The sequence below is a fragment of the Chroicocephalus ridibundus genome, chromosome 14 (assembly GCF_963924245.1).
Source record: "Chroicocephalus ridibundus chromosome 14, bChrRid1.1, whole genome shotgun sequence".
Lineage (NCBI taxonomy): Eukaryota > Metazoa > Chordata > Aves > Charadriiformes > Laridae > Chroicocephalus > Chroicocephalus ridibundus.
This window is the reverse complement of record NC_086297.1, coordinates 8,550,040-8,570,127: the sequence shown is the minus strand read 5'-3', so window position 1 is coordinate 8,570,127 and position 20,088 is coordinate 8,550,040. Positions and strand designations below refer to the sequence as shown.

Genomic DNA, 20,088 nt, shown 5'->3' with positions numbered 1-20,088 from the left:
ACGCAGCTTTGGGAACAGCAGGGAGGCAGCAGGGGAAGGACTTGCAGCGTCCCCCCATTCATCTTCAGAAGCAAAAGCAAAGCAGCACAGCATGATGTCTTTTAGGACCTTCAGGTTCAACAGAGCAGCTTGGATTAACTTAAACTCTGTACTTTAGGCACAAAGAAGAGGTAGGTATTTTCCTGTAAGCTGGCTAAGGCTCACTTTGGCTACATCCACATGGAATTGCTTTGAGAGGCTGCTGATTTCTGGCTGTATTAAAGAAAAGGGGAAAAAGCTGCAATCCGTAGGAGCAGAGAGAGCAAAGCCCTGCCCAGCAAATCCCTGGCACTCACCTTATCGACTTTCTCCAGGTTTGCCCGCAGTTGTTTCTGAAGTGTGTAAAGTGAAGAGAGTGAGAGTGTTTCCAGGTCAGAGAAGGAGCGCAGAAACTGAGGGTCCTGGCCTGTGTGGATCCTCTCCAGCTCCTCCTGCAGTTTCTTCACTTGCAGCTCCAAGGCTTCCCTCTGCTCCCGGGCCAGTTCACATTCCATGTTAGCTGTGTTGGCGCGATCATTTGCTTCCTCTGCCTCCTTTTTCCAAGCATCACAAGCCTACAAGTTCCAACAAAGAAGGTTAAACGAAGCAGTCTGAAAACTCAGTCAGGCTCCAATAGAGAATCACAGGTAAAACTGGCCATTTCCATACACTCCTCACCAGGAGCGTGTTCCGTCCAACCTGCCCTGTTCCCAAATTCTGAAATATCCTTGGAGCTTCACATCAAAGCACTGCTCATTCCAGATATCCCATCTGGTTGGGCTGCGGTTCTACATATTTGGCTCACACCGTTAAGAGGATGAACTTTGCATACCGGCAAATTGTCATGGATCTAAGTCAATTGCCAGATCTAAAAGACTGTGAAGCACCTCAGTGCATCTGTTATGACACCTGGCCTTGCACATCCAGCACCTGAACACATCAAACAGTGATTCATCCCCCCTTTCCAAGGCATAAGAAAAAATAACAATGTTTAAGAGAATGTTTGTAAAACCTACAGCTCTTCCCATCACCTCACTGCCTGGAAAGCTCCTGTTGAACGGCTGACACCCTCCTACTCCCTTATCCTTCTTCCCAGGAGCTGCCCAAGTACCTGTTTGGCTTGTTTCCAAGACTCTTCCCACTGCTTTATTGTGCCGTTGGCTTCATCCAGTTCTTGTCGTAGCCGTGCCAGCTCCGCAGCACCTGGACCTGACAGAAATGCAGGTGAGGTACTGGGCGAAAAACTCCCCGAAGCAAAGTGTTCCCATATGCTGCTGTTCATCCCATTTAAACCTGTTTCACAGGGAAATAGAGAGGGTTATGTCACAGGTGCTGGCAATTTCCCCATTTCCTCCCTACCCCTGTGAAATCCAGGATTCAAAAATTTGTACGTAGGAAAGAGAAGATCACCTTAAGAATTACTTTCATCCCCAGGACCCAGGAGTCCCATCACAGAGGGACTTTATAGGGGATGTTTTACACCATTAGGCTTCATCTTTGCTGATACAGGGAGGACCCAAGAAACTGAGTGGAGGCAACTTCTGAACCAGGCTGTTTTTAGAAGCATCAATTTTAGAGCAGAGCTGACTCTCAGCCTGAATCCCCCTTCTCATACAAGAACCTCTGAACTGCTTACTACCTTCCCACTTTTCTGTGCAGCACAGCCATCAGCGTTGGTGAACGGATCAGTTCACAAACCAACCCAGGTGGTGCCTCCTCTCACACTACACCCTAAGAAAACTTCTGCTTTTGTCTCCTCAGCTTGGTCTCACCTCACAAACAGCGAGACTAAAACGCACCAACGTCATTACTCTTTGCATATGCAAGAAACAGCACTAACTGGAAAACCCTGTTTATAAACACGTGGAGGTGATAGTATATATATCAGCTTCATCCCCTGCAGAGTTGTAGCACAAAGCTAGCGACTGGCACCAGAGACAACTAACTAACCACTTCTCTATTGTAGCTTGTTCAAATAATTTCTCTTTTCAGGAAGAGATTCAAGGCTTAGGAGACAAAGTAGTACAAAACCAGTTGTAAACAAAACTGGCTATTTTCCACAGACTCCAAGGCTTGTACTCTTAATAACAAAATTATTTTTACTTAAAATAAGCATCCACACTTTGCACTCAAGGAAGAAGTAGTAGGAGAAGCTCATACCAAGACAGAGCTACTGAGCGATGTGGACTCTTACAGACACAGACATGCACCAGTTTGATGTAGGAGTCATTTTCATTTAGTGGTGCTCACCGCTGGCTGTGGACATTCACAAATCTAGTTGCACTTAATAATTCCGGTCTCAGAGCAGCCGAACCGTCTGTGTCTGGAAGCAAGCCAGTGGCCTCTCACTAACCCAGCCCCACTTATGTCTACTTTGTACCAGTCAAGACACAAACAGTTACGAAAAAATATAGGTGAAAAATAGTAACTTGTCTTAACTAAGGGCTTAGGCGCATTAACAAGTCATTTAGCAGAGCAGCAAGGGATCTTTGCCGGCTCAAGCCACTTACCATAGATCCATTTCAGCTGCTCTGAAGCGTGCTCAGTTGAAAGCAAGAAGTTCTAATGGAATCCCAACTCACGCTTTGTTTTTAAAACTCCAGTTTTCTTGAACAGGAATCTATCACTAAGCAGGATGCTGGCGAGCCACAAATTCCACCGTAATGCTGACCAAGCTTATCTTGTCAGTTCTTTTTACCCCTTCTTTCTACCTGCTGTTCTCATGTCACATTTGAAGTAGCAAGCCCCTTTGGTCAGGAATGCCTTCTCTGCACATTTGGCAACTAGCACAGTGGGAGCTAGCCCAGGACTAGGTATTTTTTACCTTAATTGCAATACGAATAAGCAATAACTACATGCACTACATACACACTAACTCATGTTCATTCAGCAAGTCACATGGAATAGAGAGATTCCAGATTCCCAACTGCTAGGTTACTATTTAAATATTTTACCAAAACCTCAGCAAAAATGGTTTTGTTTTATTACAGGAAAATATCTAACTTTTTCTTAAAAATAAGTTATTTAAGTGCATTTGTGAATTTCCTACATTTCTTTGGCTTTATTGTATAACTACATAGTCAAGACAAATATAACTGCTTAACTTGTTTCTTCTGAAATTAAAAGCAGGCCTTACCAGCAAATTTTCCTTTTCTTACTGAAACTGGGATGAATAGCCAGCCTCAACACTAATTAATAGCAGAGATGCCCTCTGAGGTCTCTTTCCTTATTGCCTTAATTGTAAAAACTGTTAAAGCCAAACGAATAGCAACCGCGAGGCATGGAAGCATGGTTTTGGCCTACGCAAACAAGGGATGCAGTTACACAGATAAGTGCATGCAGAAATAGATCACAAAAGCATGTAATCATTTTATTAGGTTAAGCTGAATATTAAAGATTAAAGTGTATCTCAAATTTGAAGAAGCATTTACATCTAGTATCAATAGAGAGAACTAATATTTAGTGTTACTAGGACAGAAATCAGCAGAGCGAGCATCACTGTAGTAGCCTTGAGCCCATCAAACAGTTTTATTTCTCAAGGTAATCCTGCATCAGGGTCATAAAATAGAATTGCCCCCTCAGTTCGAGTTCTGCCTGATGCAGCTGAAGCTTCAAGCAATTTCTCTTCCCTTCACAGTCCCTTGTACAGGAAACAGATCCTCAAGAGAGGGAAAGAAAAAAGGAGCAAAGGGGACAAAGCTGGAACACTGTAACTTTTTGCAGAGTCCATACTGCGAAACTGGGTGCAGGGTGCCAAACAGAAGAAAAAAAAGTACGATGACCCAAGTCTGCTCTAGAGGTCCCAGAAGCCAATCTGACCTATAAGGAGTCCCAAGGGCAAACTGCAATTTCCCCCTTAACTAAGCAAACTGAGGACCCAACTCTAAGTTTTACGTAAAACATAGCATTGGTGGCAGGAAAAGGCAGAGCTCTTTTCCCTGGAAGTCATCAGCAGAGCAAGTCACTTGACCCATCTGTCCCTTTTTCTCAGCCTAGACACATGGGACGCAGAGGGAAATGCTCCCTTGTTCACAAAGTATTAGCCGATTTTCGGTAAAGCAGCTTCTAGTACTGTTGCTGTTCTCATGGAAAGAAAAGAATACAAATGGCAGCAGTGAAATAATACATTAAAATTAAAGCTAACTTAAAAGAAAATACTTACATGGCACAGACAGGCATGTACATGGGACACACACACTGTGCATTTACCTAATGATCCATGAGAAGCTGATGTCCCCAGGAACGTGTTTTCTGATTGGCTTAAGTGTCCCTGGGGCTGATGAAGGAAATGCGATGAGAGGCTGACCGGTGGAGAAGGAGAGGCAGAGTGAAAAGAGGCAGAGCTTCCAAGGGACCCGGGGATATTTACAGGAGCAGAACTTTGCAGCAAACTCCCACCTGGACAAAGAACACACAGAGAGGATGGCTATGTATGACCGTGAAGTATGGGCACAGTGCAGGAGTTCAGAGCAGAAGGCATCAAGGTTCCCTTTCTCCTCCCTACGCCCCTCAGGATTCCCTCCGCTCCTTATCACGCTTCATTCCCTTCTCAGCCTGATCCATGATCCACGTAGGTTAAGACCCTCCAGAGTTCAACGGACTACTCTATCATCAGCCAAAGCAACAGAAGGTTTTCTGAGCAGAGTTCAGTCCCTATCAGGCTGGAGAAGATGAATTTGGTATCTGGTGAAATACTTTGTAATGAAAAATTCACCTCTAAAAATAAGTGCCTCTGCCTTTAATACTTCCAAACAACCTGTAGTGAGAAGAGACTAACGCTGGGTCAGGTCATGATCTTAACCACCAAAAATCAGTGTCTAGCTTTAATCATTTTAGACATATTTGAGAGCCTGGATCAATCAGTAATAAGAAACGCTAAATAAACAAAAGCCCAGCCTCCAAAGACATCACACTTCCCTTACACAAGAGGTCATTTTGCTTGCCACACAGATTGAGGGAGATGTCAGCCCTGCTCCCCACTCTCTCCTGACCTCCTTTCTTAGAAGATCACCAGGTACCACCCAGACCTGACGTGAACAGAGGCAAAAGCAGTGAGGAGGATCTCTCACCCACTGCAAATGGGTAGCAGCAGAAGCAGGGCTATCAGCAGACATGCACAGCAAATTCCCCGACCGGGCTTTTATCTTTGGCAGGGAAGTGGAAGCAATAGTCTGTAGAGTTCCTTCCACAGGTCCCTTCCTACACCTCAATACAACTCCAGGCAGTGTGGTTCCCTTGGAAACCTTCACACAACCAAAGTTAGCTCCCATTCAAAAAACCTGTTTTACACAGCAAGGGTAGCCAGAAACTACAACCACTTCCAAAAAGTTTTTCCCTGGACACTCATTAGAGACAGGTAGAAGAGGCCTTAGCCCACCTCCATGTATTAAAATGAGACAGACATTACAGGAATCAAATCAGCAGACCTTGATGACGCTCTGTGACAGATGGATAGCATTACCAGGTCAGTGAGTTTCCTGTTACTGCTAGGGAGAGTTTTCTGCTTAAGATGTAAATCGTTATACTTTGGCCTGTTTTTAAAGGTATCAGATGCCTTCCAGAGTCTACTTACACATTTTTAAAAATATAAAAAAATAAAAAAAAAAAATCAAGCAAGTCCCATTCAGTCTCAAGAAACATCCCCAGGACACCTGGGCCCAATGGCAAGAACTCAGCTCTGCTAGTCAATAAGGGCAAGCTTTCACTTCAAAGACGCTCAGCAGTTCCCAGAGTTTGTTATAATTACTGTTTTAGCCAATGTTATTTTGGGACTGGTTTTAGAGCTCTGTTGGGCTGGCTCCACTGAGGTGACTGGGCAACACTGCTTGGCAGAAGATAAAGAAAGCTCTGTTGCTTTCATGTACCTATCATGATGCCACTCGTGTGGGGCACTGTGCTGCTGTCAAATGTCTTCTCCAGGGCAGCCACTCCGAATTCATTCAGGTCCAGGTCATCCAAGGCAGACTCTGCCAGACACAGAGGTACCAATTATGTTATAAAGGACCAACAACTTCAAGAGATAGGATGGCCCAAAGAGCCTACATGCAGAGGAGCCTCCGCTCTCTATTTGTCAGTCTGCACGGCCCTACTCTCCGCCCTGCACAACGCTGTTCTTAAATGGTTTGGCAGAAGTGTCATGGGCAGCTTTTCAGTTCAGGTTTTGCCTGATCCGATTTCTTTTTGTCTCAAAGTATTCCCAAACGTTATAAGAAAACAGATGTTTGATGAAATAACAGCAGTTCCCATAAGTCTTCCCCAAACTGATCTTTAAATTCTGTCCATAATATGCAGTAACGCTGGCTTATGACATGTCTGGGTCTGGCTTGTGCTTTGTCCCTGCTTTGCTGAAGAGCCACTCAGAAAAGAAACAGAAGTAGAAGGGAACACTTGAAAAACATCTCTGAGGTTCAAAGATAGGGTAAAATAAAGAAAGCTTATGAATGCCTGCAGTTTTCTATCTATTTGAACATGCCTCATCACTAATCATGATCGATATAATTCCATCCCACACTTGCCCACTCGTTTCTATTATTATTCTTAACAAATTAGTGAGATCACCTCAGAAATGTTGGATTAAAAAAAAAGAAAAAAAAAGAAAAACCAGTGACCAAAAAAAACCTGTGCCCATCTAAGAGCAGTGATTCCACTCTCTGGACTTTCCTGGTCTTCTTTTTCTTACGGCCTCTGTCCTACACTCTATGAAGGACAAGTCCTTACAATCTACCTGGTGGTAGCCCTCGCTGTAAGACTGTCGTTTAGAACGTAAGGGGTTGTAACTGTGGAAAATGCCCCTGTGATTTCCTGCCTACTCCAAGACCTCTTTGTCACTGTGACAAACCTAAAACTAAGGCCCTTTACACCATCTGACATTCTGAGTAAGTGGCTCAGAGGCCTTCTGTTGGTCCTGTGGGTGAATTTCATCCATAATGACCTGCAGAAAACATCATATGCGTCACGGTCACAGAAAAAGCCTCAGGAATCTGCCAACGCTGACAGAGACGAAAAGCTGGAGTTCACTGGAACACCCATGCTATTCCAATTCTCATACCTGGTGATCCACGTCTGAGGAAGCCCTATTAGCATAAATAAAAAAGGCAAAGTTACCTATGACAGACTCAACGGTGTCACTGGTTGGGTAGAAAGGAAGGGCATTGGCATTCATGCCTGGGATGCTGCTGGTGCCGGCGGGGCTTGGTGGCGTTGCAGCCAGACTGGAGGTGATACTAGAGGAGATGCTGGATGTCAGTGGGCTCCCCACTGGGAGAATACCCAGTATGTCCTGAAACAAGAGTTTTAAAAGGGAAAGAGGTAGGAAATAAAACATCTTTACAAAAGAATCCCTCCAGAAACATGCAGGAATGAGCCAAAGATCAGCAACAAACCTGTTCCTGCCTGCTTCCAACCTGACAGATGGCTGGTGCCACTACTGGGCTGGGGGTGGGGGAGAGATTAACAGCTTTTCTTTAATTTCTGCCGACTGTTCTCTGTTCCATTCCATCCATCGTGTGTGTGTTTCCCACCCCCCCCAGTATCACAAACATCCTTCAGGCTGCCCCAGAATTAACTCCTGTGACCCACAGGTTGCATGCAATCATAGGGATGGGTCACACAATCACTCACTCCGACTTAGCTCAGCACACGACTTAGAACCTGATATTAAATTCTCTTTGCTGAATCCTTGAACTTAGATGACTCCAGAGATCCGTTCCAGCTCAATTTTCTGTAATTTGGAGACTCTCGCCAGCATGGTCCAGGCCTATGAATCTATCCTGAATTCACACAGGTCTAGCCATTCAAAAATAACACCTCCAGCAAATCATCCCACCTTCGTAAAGGAATCCCTCCAGCTGAGCATCCCTAATGGTGTCTGGACTGTCATTTACTCCCTGCAGAGTTGTCTGGATCCAGAGAGATTTCTCGTGTCCTTGTCTGTGGTGGTGTGAGCACCGAGCTAGGTTCAGAGCCCTGCTAGCAGTACCGTACCTGTTTGGGCTGTAACAAAGGTTGCTCCTGGCTCCTATGTTCCAGTGAGTGGGACTTCATTTTTGCTTGCTGCAGTAAAGAAACAGAACAAAAGATAAGCACGGGGATTAGAAGCAAAATTAAAAATGGCTTTGGAGAAGCCATGGGAAACACAGTCCCCTCCTCTCTGACAGCCTGCTCTGGGTACTACAGAATTCAGAGAGCGGGAAAGCACAGCAAACTGAAAACACCCCAGATAATTTGCTTTCTATATACAAAGACATCACCCCTAGAGTTATGCAAAGACTTGTCACAAATAGCAGCACTGAAGGCAAACGTAAAAGTCCTCTGCTAGCACAAAGGACATCTTAAGAACGAATACCAAAAAGGAATTATTTTGCCTTGCTATAAATAACTCATCGGCCCTATCAGTATCTAAAAAAAGGGCCAGAAATGGTGGGAGGCATACTGTATTTTTAAATTATGTAAACATTTTTCAGCTTTGGAAAAACAAAGTATGTACATTATGTTTTCCCTCAAACTTTTCCAGCTCTCAGCTAGGATTGCAAAGTAAACTACAGATAACCAACCAATTTTAAAAGCAACATCATCAAAACTGATTTTAAAAAAAAAATAATAAAATCCTTCCCCCATCCATTAACACAGAGAGCTCAAAGCTATAAAACATTAGTGAGCACAAGGTTGTCTGGAATTGTAAGACTGCACAGAATGCCAACATACATTTAGAATTCAACTACCCAACCTAAAAATTCAGCTTAAGGACCTTCCAGCACTCTATCCTTAACGGATATCAACCCTCTTGCCTCACAACATCGGTCAGTTCTGAGCCACAATAACCAGAGTTGGGAAGGAAGCAGCCTCATGAGTTTGCCAGCGTGTAACGGTCTGTTCCTCCCATGCTGCTACACGCGTAAGGCACAGGCAGATCAATCACACCCTCCAGGCCCAGAGAGGGAGCAAAAAAAAAGAGGTGCGGAGGGTCAGGGATGCTCGTTTACTCGCTCTCCAACCCCCCCCCAGTCTGAATCAGAGATATATTCCAGGCATAAAGTCCACTCAATTGTTTTTATCACAAATGCAGGCAGTCACCATCTCTACAGGGGAGATTCAGGCATGATGTACAACAGCAGCACGTGAGACGCCACGCTGACCTGAAGTGATCCGCCTTGACTTTTTGGCTTAAACAGTCTTACGAAAAAGATAAGTGATGGCTGGAGAGGGATGACATAACCAGACAAGCGAAAGAGAAGCGGAAGAATTCATCCCTTGGTTTTACTTAATTAAATCATTTTCTCTGCTCAACTGTATGCCTATGGGCAGATGGGGAGGCCAAAGCCTGGCAAACAGGCAGTTGAGATATGGATGCAAAGATCCTTCTGTGGTGGGTACCATTCTCTCACGCTTCCCTGAACAACATACAGCGCGTTTACATACAGCAGAACTACCACTGAACAGACCACAGGCTTGTTTTCCTTTGTGTGCAAAGGATGCGTTACGTTAGTGCATCTGTGTGTGTCTGATAACACGCCTGATAGATTATCCAACACATCCCTACCCTGTTTGACACTCATCTGAACACAAGATGTGCTATCGACAGACGTCACCAGCTAAAGTGAAGGCACATACGCAGCCATGTCCCCCCTACCGAGAGGCTTCCTGCCAATGCAGCTAGCTGGCTCTGCTGCAGTTAAGTCTTACTGGAAGGGGTTTTTTTCTTTAAGGAGGAGAAAAACTGAACGCATTTCTAAGCTACTCCCAATTCCCACTGCCTTGAATTCACGTAACACGAGTGAAAAATAGAGCAAACCGACTGTCACCACTAAAGCCAGTCTCCTTTAGCTCTGAATAACATTAAAAAGGGCATACGTCAAGACAGAAATGCAAAGGGCAGGCTGAAATTCTCCAGCTCACCCTGTTGCAGTCAGGGAAGAAAACAGGGGACATAAATTATGGGTGAAATTGAGTTTTTTCTGACCAGCATGGGACAAACCTACTGTTCTGTGTGTCAGGACGTAGGAACACCTCCTGGTCGTGGCACTCAAGTCCTTCCAGTCCAGCCAGCATTTTTCCGGCTTGCTAAATCTTTTGGGACTCAGGAAAAGTATTTTTAGTTTTAACTGCTGGCTCAGCCTTACCACAAACTATGTGGAACCTATTAACACAGAAGGTGCATTTTTCATTCTAATAAGATAGAAACCGTTTGTACTAACTCTACAGAGGAAAAATGACAAGCGAATTGCAGAGCTGAGCCAGAGTGTCTCTTATGTTTTCAAATATGAGTGAACAAAATTAAATGCCTAATTATTGGACTAATTTACAGGGTATATGAGAATCTCTGGTGCCTATTGCAGCCAAAGGGAATTACAGAGGATTTAAAAAGTAAGTAATTATAGATTAAAAGAAAATTAAATCAGGACACTTATGAGACACCTAATTTTGTCTGTAGAAGCCTAGCATAAGGCAACTGTAATTACTTCCGTCTACATCTTAACAACTATTTATGTCAGTCATTTAACACAGGTTTTTGCTTAATTAAAGCCACATGAGTAAGAAGCTACCTGAATACAGTATCTTTGTAGCACATCCTGGACTTGAGACATAAATGCTCATCATCTGGTCCTCCTTTTAAAAGCCCTATTCGTGCTCCATCCCCTTTCTCCTCAGCTTAGGCTTGCTGCCCGTTTTCTCCAAAGCAGGGCCTCCCTGGCACCCTGCCTCTGCTGGCAGGAAACAGGGGTTCTCTCAGTCCTTCGGCTTTGGGTTCGCTCCTCCTTTGCAGCAGAGGCAATAGAGAACGAGCACATGTTTTTTCTTTTGTTTCTAAACAACTGCTACAAGCTGCTGTACCCGCCAGAAGTGCCAGGATCACAGCATGGTCTGCTCTTTACCCCCAAAGACGTGTTGCATCAATTTGCAATTTCCTAAGCCACATCCACGTTAAGCAAGACAATGGAAGCATTTATAAGAAAGCATACATGCATAGAGCTTAATCTGTATTTGTCACTAAATCCTTTTAATTAGACTAAAGAGCGTTCAAGACGGGTCCTACTGCACAGTTTGGTCATATTTTCCCCAAAGTTGTAAAAATAAATAAAACAAAACCCACAGAGTCTGCTTCTAAATCCAACTACTTTATGCAAGATCTTGTCTGGACGGGATATTTCCACTGTTTTCTCACAGCAGTGCAATAGTAACACAGAAGTATAAGCTTACTAAGTCTAGCTTCTTTAATACTACAGACAAGAATTTAAATGTAGCCAGGCTGAAAGCAGCATTTTTTGCCACCTTTGTTTTCAAGCAGTGTAGACCAGGTATTTTTATTCCTTTTTACATATATATATATATGTAAATATATATATAATTATATATCTCATATATATATGAGATATATAATTTTTTTTTTTAAAGGATTTGTACAAAATATTTTTGCAGGCACCTCTTCATAAAAATAGCTGTTCCTTCCCCTAAATCGAGATGTTCTATTACATTTACAAACCCAGTGAGGAATAAAAACCAAGATCCAGGCTCTGGGTTGGACTCAGCTGACTTGGAAGGGATGGTGCAGAGAAAATATTAATTGTAACATCAAGAGAGGAAATTCACAATAGGAATTTGACCGCGGAAAAGCTCATGTGTGGCAGAAGAGATGGAAGAGACTGTTCTAGGCTGAGGGAGCAGTCTGAGTAAGGCATGACACCAAGAAGGAGAAGACTGAGGAAGCAGCAAGGCAAGACTGGGACATCCAAAAGGGGTAAGAGGGAATGTCATTACAGATGTGGGCTGGGTAAGATTGCAGAGGGTTCTTCAAATGAGAATGAGGAATTAAAATCTAATACGGAACCCACAGGACAGAGTCAAGGATCAGAATGATACAGCCAGAAAAGCAAGAGACAACCAACGTGATGTTTTTAATACACCCAAGAAATGAATGGCGAAAACAGAAGACAAAACAAGTCATGGAGATCAAGGTAAGAGTTCGGAGTGAGAACAGAGAAGGAAGGATGAGTTCCCATGAGACATACAGCAAGAGAAACAGCAACTCTTGGCGTGGACCTAAATACGGAAAAAGAAAGAGCAAGAAGTGATATGTGGAAGCTACCCAGGGTCAACACAGGACAGAAGTTGTGAGGGATTAGGAAAACAAGCAGCAGCTTGACTTGTACAAACTGAGTGCGTGATGGCAGCTAGGCAGACAAGAACAGATGGAAGATGGAAGAGACTGGAAAGGAGGCTGAAAGCAACAGCAAAGATCTGAGAGCTGCTAACAAGAACAGGGCTTTCTCATTTCTGTTCCTTGAAAAATAGAAATACATTCAACGCAGACTCAGCAATTTCTCCTTCTTCCTCATCCCCCCAACTCTTCCAGCCGATATTCCCTACTAACCTGGCATTTGAAACTCTTCAAATACTCGGCCCCCACCTGATCTTCTCGCTCAAACCCCGGTGCTTTCTTGTAGCTGCCAGCTGCCGTTACTGAGTCTGGTGGAAAACCAATGGTCTCCAAGCTGTGTGGCTTTCCAATGGCGCCAGGAGGAGACCCACATATATTAGATGGGCTTCCGAGACTGCTGTTCCTACAAAGAATCTAATAGAAGGAACAAGTGTCAGGAAAGTACAGCCAGCAGCAATGACTTGAAGAGGAGAGGCATCCCACAGAAGAGCTCATTCACTTCACTGTTTGTGCATCGATTATACTGACAGTCAACACAAGCATAGAAGCTTCTGGTAAACAGTAATTAAAAACCAGGAAAAAGTTCCAGTAGATACTAGATTTACACAGCCCCACAATTATAGTTTTATTGTCATTACTTTGTACTGGAGTGCAGTCCTATAAAAGCCAACCTACAGCTCTAGTCACATTTATTCCTTCTGAGGCCTTGGATGCGACTGATCAAATTTCCAAACCTGACCAAAACTCTCTTTGCTTTCCTTAAGCTACAGAGGATCCTGTCTGCGCTCTTGAGCAATCGTGTGAAACCTGGAAACGTGCTATGGCAGTCGGGACAACCAAGCATATCTGAGCTACGTGTAATACTGTATCTTTTGCTTTCCAGTTGGAAATCTGAAAGTTTTAATGCAGGTACAAGCCAAGTATCAACAACTGCGTTAAAAAACCCAAGGATTTCCAACAGGTCCATTCCTGGGACTATAACCAGGGATCACAACCACATGCAACAAGGCTAGTTTTGCACTGTAGATGAAGCCATAGACAGCAGCAAAGGATACTAGGATGAGTTTTAGAGAAAGCACCAACATGGATCAATGCAGATATCCCATTTCTCTGGGACAAGGAATGATCTGCCTGCACTGGCAAGCGTGACTGCTTCAGACAACATTTAGACAGCTACTGCTACCACAGATTCAGCTGTGGCACAGTCTGGGCTGGCATTAGAAGGAAGGAGCATCCTACAATGTTTTGATTTTATTTTTATATAGACATTCTGCTGTCCACGCTTCCCTACAGTCGCAAAGATACTACTCACTGTGGTGGAGGTGGGGCTAGTTGGCAGAGTTCCTGATTTATTCCACACCTACAGTACAAATACAAAACAGAACAGGCCACGTGAGGCTGGCTGCTAGAGGGACCTTTTTCTCTGATTAATTCATCATGTAAAATGATCACCAGCAAAGCCATATTTGTTTGCAAGCTACATGCAGATGCCCTGTGGAGTGATGAAGTCACAGAAAGACATGTGTTGCCGTTTGGCACGTGTCCAAGGATTAGTAAAGACTGTTTAAAAGACTCGAGCTTGAGATAAAAAAAGACCTAAACAGTCTACTAAGGGGAAGATATCTTCCATTTCATCGCAGTTTTCAGAGAATTTAGATGATACATCCCTAAGATGAAGGGGGTTTGGCTTTTATGGCTTTACACAGCGAGAGAAAATATTACGTCCAGACTTTTCAAGATCTGTTTGGAACTCTAGCTGCAATCAAATTCAGGAGAACTATGAACTGTTAGGTTGGCTCTGGCACTAATAAAATCAAACTATCAGCTTCTCTTTTCAAGGAGGGGGAATAAGAGAAAAGAGAGGTCCTAAATGAGTTCACCTCTTTCTGACCAGTTTCAAATGAGTTAAAAATCTTGTCATTTTACCTTCTCAAAACCTCAACCAACCATTTGAAAAGGTTACACACCTTATCACCAGTAGTGCAAACAGGAAAGACTTAACAAGCAACAAAAAAATCGCAGCAAAAATGAAGTGATCTAGCATTCCACAGGCTTCTTCTCTGTCTGTGTGTATCTGTTCAGCATTTAAAGATCTCCCTTCTCGTATGTACAACTAAAATAAAGTACTATCAACAACCGTAGTTATTACTTAAAAATATTACAGAGCTTAGCTATCTCCAGAAGTAGGAGAGGGAAGGAATCAAGGATATCCTATAATGCAACACACAATATGCGCAGGTTAAGCCTCTGAGATTACATATGTAAACAAACTCGATTGTGGTTATGTACTTTAGACGTTACTGGCTCACAGCCTTCAATTAGAGTACTTGGAAACGAAGCCCAATATGTACCTCCAGACAGGAAGGAGTTGGACTTCATGTGCGGATGTATTCCACTTTCCTGAAAGTACATCAACAAACTCTGCACAGAAAGGAAGGCTTAGAAATTTTATAGGTGAGAGGACAATACTGAAGCCACTGAATTGTATGTTCCAAACAAACAGATCCCTCTAAAAAGTGTGGAGCTGAGATCCAAAAGAAAAATGCGATATCCTTTGGGCTTTTGGATTCTTAAGATTTCTCTTCTTGGGAAAGAGAAGTACAGAGACTCAGAGAAACCCAGATTTATAAAATATGGACAAAGCTTCCCCAGAGTGCTACATACATTGCTAAGGTCTGGGGCATGTGGACTGGAAGGGCTGACCGGAACAGAATCACCAGCCGCTGACGGCATGTACATCACAGGGCCTGTCTGTGTCGGGCTAGACACAGTCGAGGACTGCTGTAAATCTTCATTGAGCGCAGGCTCTGGAAGAAATGAAAGCACATGGAACGTTACTCAAAGCTGTACATTTGCAATGGAGCTGAAGATGTTTAAGAACAAGAATACCCAGACATTCTTGAAAGAAGAAATATTCCACAAGCATCTACTTACAAGCATAGAAGCTAGGAGAAATCCTATCTAGCAAATGGCTACTACTTATCTAATATTCCTTTACATTATTACTGTCATCACTTGTCCACTGTGCTGCTCTTTAGTCCATTAAAGCTGGTCCAAAATTATCTTCCCTGCATGAATTGTGTTATTCATTCAGCTGTCTTGAAAGAAGCACTTTCTTCGTTGATGGGTGCATTATAATTAGCTGAGGGAGATAAGTTTCCATCTGCACTCAGTACAAAACATTACCCAAGAAAAAGTAATGTACGTATAAAGGCATCCACAAAAAGAAAGTGCCACTGGTTTGGAAGGTAAAGTAGACGTGCTGTAGACTCGTAATATTTACATATAACACTACTCAGCATCTTTACAAAAACTATATAACTGACACTATGCCTGTATCACGGTATCTTTAAGCTACTGGTTTCAACGCATTTCTTGCTATCAATCAGCAAAACTCATGCTAAGAGCAGATATAATAAATGGACATCTATTATTTTAATTGAATTGGGCCCTCAGTGTTCACTTTGCTAAGAAAGTACTAAAAGATACAATTCTGTAAGACAGCACAAGAAATCACCAGGTTGGAATGACTTAAGTGCCGCAGCATAGCCAGTTTATCTGGCTTTAAAGTAGTATAGTATCAAGTGCAGTAATTTTGGTAGGAATGCGGCATATCCTAAACAAAAATACTATGTTATACACAAGGGAGTTTGAAATCTTGATAAAGAAACAGTGTTTAGCATTCTCTCTTAAGCTTCCCAGATCATACTGTGGAGTTGCACTACTCTCTTTTGGGCCTTTATAGCCCACAGCTCTGGCTATAATTGCTGCTTGGCAACAAGGGTGCCTATAAAAGGAACTGCATAACCTGGAGGGAATTTACTCTCACCGTTCCTTGACAAAGGCAGCAATTACTAATTCCACCATTTACAAAGGATAATCAAATAACAAAGAGATTTGCTCAAAGCCACGTAGTGAGTCAGTATCGGAGCCAAGCTATTGACTTCTGAGTAACCTGCTCTAATTGCTGCAAATTCAAGAGAGTGAGACTGGAGTGCAGAAACTCAGCAGGAGCCATAGGATCAGGAGCTAACCATTTTTCTATGGATCTTAGTACCCACCTGAATACAGAACTCCCACAACCAAAACAGCATCACTGGTTTACAGATGATCAAAGTGAGGATTGAAATAATGCCCTATAAATCAGGGAGCTATTGAGAAAAGAGGATTTGAGGAAAAGCAGACCAAAAAAAGCTGCATATTTTTCTTCTCCAGACTGACTTAAAGATTTAAACTCTAAGTAAAACTTCATAAATAGTAAAATAGTATTTAATTTTTAAAACGGATCAATACATTATCTATAATTAGCAATTTTATGCTCAGCTTTTTAAAATACAACGCTTTGCAACTTAGCTAGGTACAATTCATCCATGCACAGAAGGGAAGCAGCTCTCTCTGTTCCAGTCCTCCCAAAGTGACATAGAGAGAACTGAGCGAGCGAGAGGGAACACAGGGAGGTGCTTCAAGAGACAGTGCAGTGAGAGCTAAGGGCTGAGCCCTACAGACTCCTACTGCCTTCAGCTCTGCCAACACCTCCCACACTAGCACGGTTTTATAGGAATTAGCAAAGGTAATACTTTCTTTTTGAAAATCCTTCACAGAAGCTCTAGTTTAATGGCCCTATATTTTAAACTATCTATTTTGGCCAGAAGCTCTCTATAGCTCAAATATCCAGGAAAGACAAGAGAAGCAGCCCACGTACGTTCTACATGTGCAAAGGCACAGAAGGGTCCTCGGGGACAGCTGCCAGACTGCTGCATATCATTGCACTTGGTGGATTTGTAGATCTAAGGATGTGGAAAAAAAAAAAAAAAAAAAACAAAACAAAAAAACCAGACATGAACAGGAAAAAAACAGTGACCGGCAGCTCAGGTACAAAAGTACTACAGAGAGACTCGACAGCAAGGTAGGAACATAGATAAAAGGCGCAAAGGCCAGCAGAGTTCAGGGTGACCATTTCAGTGCTTTGCTTCAAAGAACAGAAAACCCACTATAGTTAGGGAAACACCGGAATATGCCCATCGCAGCTAAGCTCACCCAAAGATCATCCCATCACACATCAGCTCACCCAAAGGTCACCACATTTGCCATAAAGTGCCTCAGTCTCACTGGAAGCTCCATGGATATTGCAAATGGTAAAAGGTAGGAAACGGCTGACAGATGAGAGAACAGAAAGCTACAGCCACACGTTTGCAAGGAAAATAACAAACCGTTGACAATGACTGTAGGAAATGGATTATTCCCCTTCCCCCCAGTTTGACAGGCGGTGACAATGGTTACTTTGCCGATACAGGCCCAACAAAGCTTTTCAACACTGTAACATGAAGCAGACTAGGACAAGGTCTTAATTACACTTTTTGTAAGGATATCGGAATGCTCTGGGCACGCTCACAACTAAGAGCTTGGTGGTTTTTAGCACCAGTTCATGGGAGTCTACGGTTTAGGGTGATCATCATCAACCAAGATTTTTTCCTCAAGGAAACAGGAGCTGTATGCTCACCTGTAAACCCACATCATGCTTTCAAAAGGACACCCATACATGAGACCACTCTTACACTTGAGTTTTCCCCTACTTTTCTTACCTCCTCCCATGTGGCCTACCTAACGAAAAGGTTCCCCTGTCAAGCAGCTGAATTTCAGCTTACTTTCAACATGCAGTTTCTCTGTATCCCAGGACCACGCTGCAAGCAGCCCACATACTCTCCCAGCTGGCACACTAATTTACTTCATAAGATTAGAGTGCTTTTGCTTTTCTAGTCAGCTACCAAACTGAGTGAGCAGGTAACTGTACCTCTGGATGGAACTGCTGTTCTGTGCGAGTGTGGCAGTATTGGCATGAGTCTCCATTTTCACACTTACTGGGATCTCCCCACTCATCTCCATGTTTCACACTGGGACATGGTGAAGATCTGTGTAAATAAGGTAGCAGGAGAAATGCATCAGACCCATAAATGTGCTTTGAAGTTTGCTTCCTCGATCGAGAGGTAGGTTTGGCTGTCCGCCTTCAGCGGTACAATCTGTTTGGCCGGCTGCCACTTCCCCAGCCCCCACCCTGCTGCTATTGCACCTTCTTCCCCCTCTTCCAATTTCCCAATGAAAGAAACAGGGCTTAGCTCTCCACCTGAAACCAAATACAACCTGAACCAACATAACTTAACAACATTAGCAGCTGATGTGATTAGTGTCAGAGATGCTGGGTCTGGTTTCTGTTTTGGAACTGTACATTCATAGAAAGCTAATAAGTTAATTGGCTAATCCTAAAACACATAATACCCTTACAGTGGTATGTTTCCAGGGTTATAGTATGGCCATGTGGAAAAGAGGCTGAGTCAGGTCACTGGGGAAAAGGCAAGTCCATTTTCTTTCTCCCAGCCAGGAACCGTTCTTTTTCCCCAGGTCTGAATTTTTGCCGTGACCTACTTCCCCTGCTCTTTATGCTCTTAACCATTCCCTCAAACAACAGCAGAGGGAAGCAGATAGCAGCTGCAGACGCTTGCATGAAAGGCAGCCACATCAGCTGGGGGTGGGGAAAACAACACAGAAATGAGTGGAGATCAGGAGGGGAGAAGCTTTCACCTCTTCCCTTCCCAGAGGGCCCAGGCAGGGGCAGAAAGCACATGGCTGCTGCCTGAAGACTGGCTCAGTGTTTCTCTTTCTCCTGAGACGTTGGGATTGATGTTCCTTTGATTTTTATTTATTTAATTTTTTTTAATATGGGATTTCAGTGCCGATTCCAAAATTTCTGTGAATGTCAGGGGTGGGGAGGGAAGTGAGAACATCCATGGTATTTTCTCTCCTGGCTTTCTGGTCTGCTCTTATGTTTTCCAAAAAAGAACTAAGGAAAAGCCCCACTGAGACCACAACAAAAGCTCTGTTGTGCTGGAGGAAATGAGGGCCTATAACTTAGATGAAATGCATTCAGGGAGACGCAGCATGCTGAAAAATCCAGAGACAGCTGAGTGACGAGAACACCCTGGTGCCTCAAAAGCAGAGTCTTCAGCAGTTGGTTAGGAATGCATGTCCAGCTACAGTACTGGTCACACTGTGCCTCCCGATCCCCATCACCAGGCACACACAACAAGCAGCTTGATGATTCTGAATCCTTTACCATGAAAACACTGCTGTGCCAGTTTGTTTCTAGATGGGGATTAAAACTTTCTTTGCTTTTTCCTGCACTGCTTTCTAAAGCAGGAGTTTACATGGTAAGCGGAAGCCAGACACAGGGTCTGTTTGCCATAAAACCAGAGTTGTAACATAATTTAGCAAGAGCCAGTTGTTAGGAGACATAGCAAAACTCCTTATTTAATGAGTTATCCTGTCTCCTAAGCAGAAGTAACAGTCCATCACATCTGTGTGACACACCTTGGAGACACACCAAAAACCTACCTAGTGGACAAAATCCTAGATCCTTCATTACAGACTTCTACTACACCTCAGCACTCAGCTGGGAAATAGAATATCCAGGACTACGGTACCTGTATTTGTGTTTTCTTGGGCTTCTTCTTCTGTCTTTGCTATTGTGGTAGTAGGGACAGGCATAACCCTGGCGACAGAGACGAGGGGGTTTCTTACATTGTTCTGTCTTGTAATTTCCCAACACGTACGTTGTATCTGCAAAAGAAGCAACCAGTTAGTGACAGATGACCATGATCTGCATTTACTATAGAGAAGTTTTTGACAGGAGCGTGCACTTCACAAATACCAGACTTCCCCAGCCCCACAGACCCTAAGTGACACTCACCTTGCCACCTCGGCTCCTCACTGAGTATTTTCTCTATCATAGCATGGCTAGCAGCGACTGCAGACTGACCCTCTATGCCACCTTCTGATGTAGTCTGACCATTCTGCAAAGCCTCCATCGCCTGAAGCTCCCTTCATGGACAGAGTTAAATGAACATACAGACTGAGCAGGTGAA

The 20,088-nt window shown here is 43.5% G+C and overlaps 1 protein-coding gene across 5 annotated transcripts in view; it reads right to left on the bottom strand.

Annotated features, from left to right (window-relative positions):
- Positions 1-20,088, bottom strand: part of UNK (unk zinc finger) — a 46,080-nt gene that overhangs the window by 5,037 nt on the left and 20,955 nt on the right. The window contains exons 4-16 of one of the 5 annotated variants that reach the window (XM_063351819.1): positions 19,914-20,044; positions 19,648-19,783; positions 17,964-18,081; positions 16,875-16,959; positions 14,837-14,979; positions 13,485-13,532; positions 12,386-12,586; positions 8,002-8,070; positions 7,123-7,297; positions 5,883-5,984; positions 4,228-4,416; positions 1,130-1,227; positions 336-593 (exon numbers count right to left, since the gene is read on the bottom strand). In XM_063351819.1, coding sequence (XP_063207889.1) covers positions 336-593; positions 1,130-1,227; positions 4,228-4,416; positions 5,883-5,984; positions 7,123-7,297; positions 8,002-8,070; positions 12,386-12,586; positions 13,485-13,532; positions 14,837-14,979; positions 16,875-16,959; positions 17,964-18,081; positions 19,648-19,783; positions 19,914-20,044 — 1,753 coding nt within the window. Of the gene's footprint in view, positions 1-335; positions 594-1,129; positions 1,312-4,227; positions 4,417-5,882; positions 5,985-7,122; positions 7,298-8,001; positions 8,071-12,385; positions 12,587-13,484; positions 13,533-14,836; positions 14,980-16,874; positions 16,960-17,963; positions 18,082-19,647; positions 19,784-19,913; positions 20,045-20,088 lie in introns of all 5 variants that reach the window. The other 4 variants (XM_063351817.1, XM_063351820.1, XM_063351818.1 and 1 more) reach the window with 4 other exon arrangements.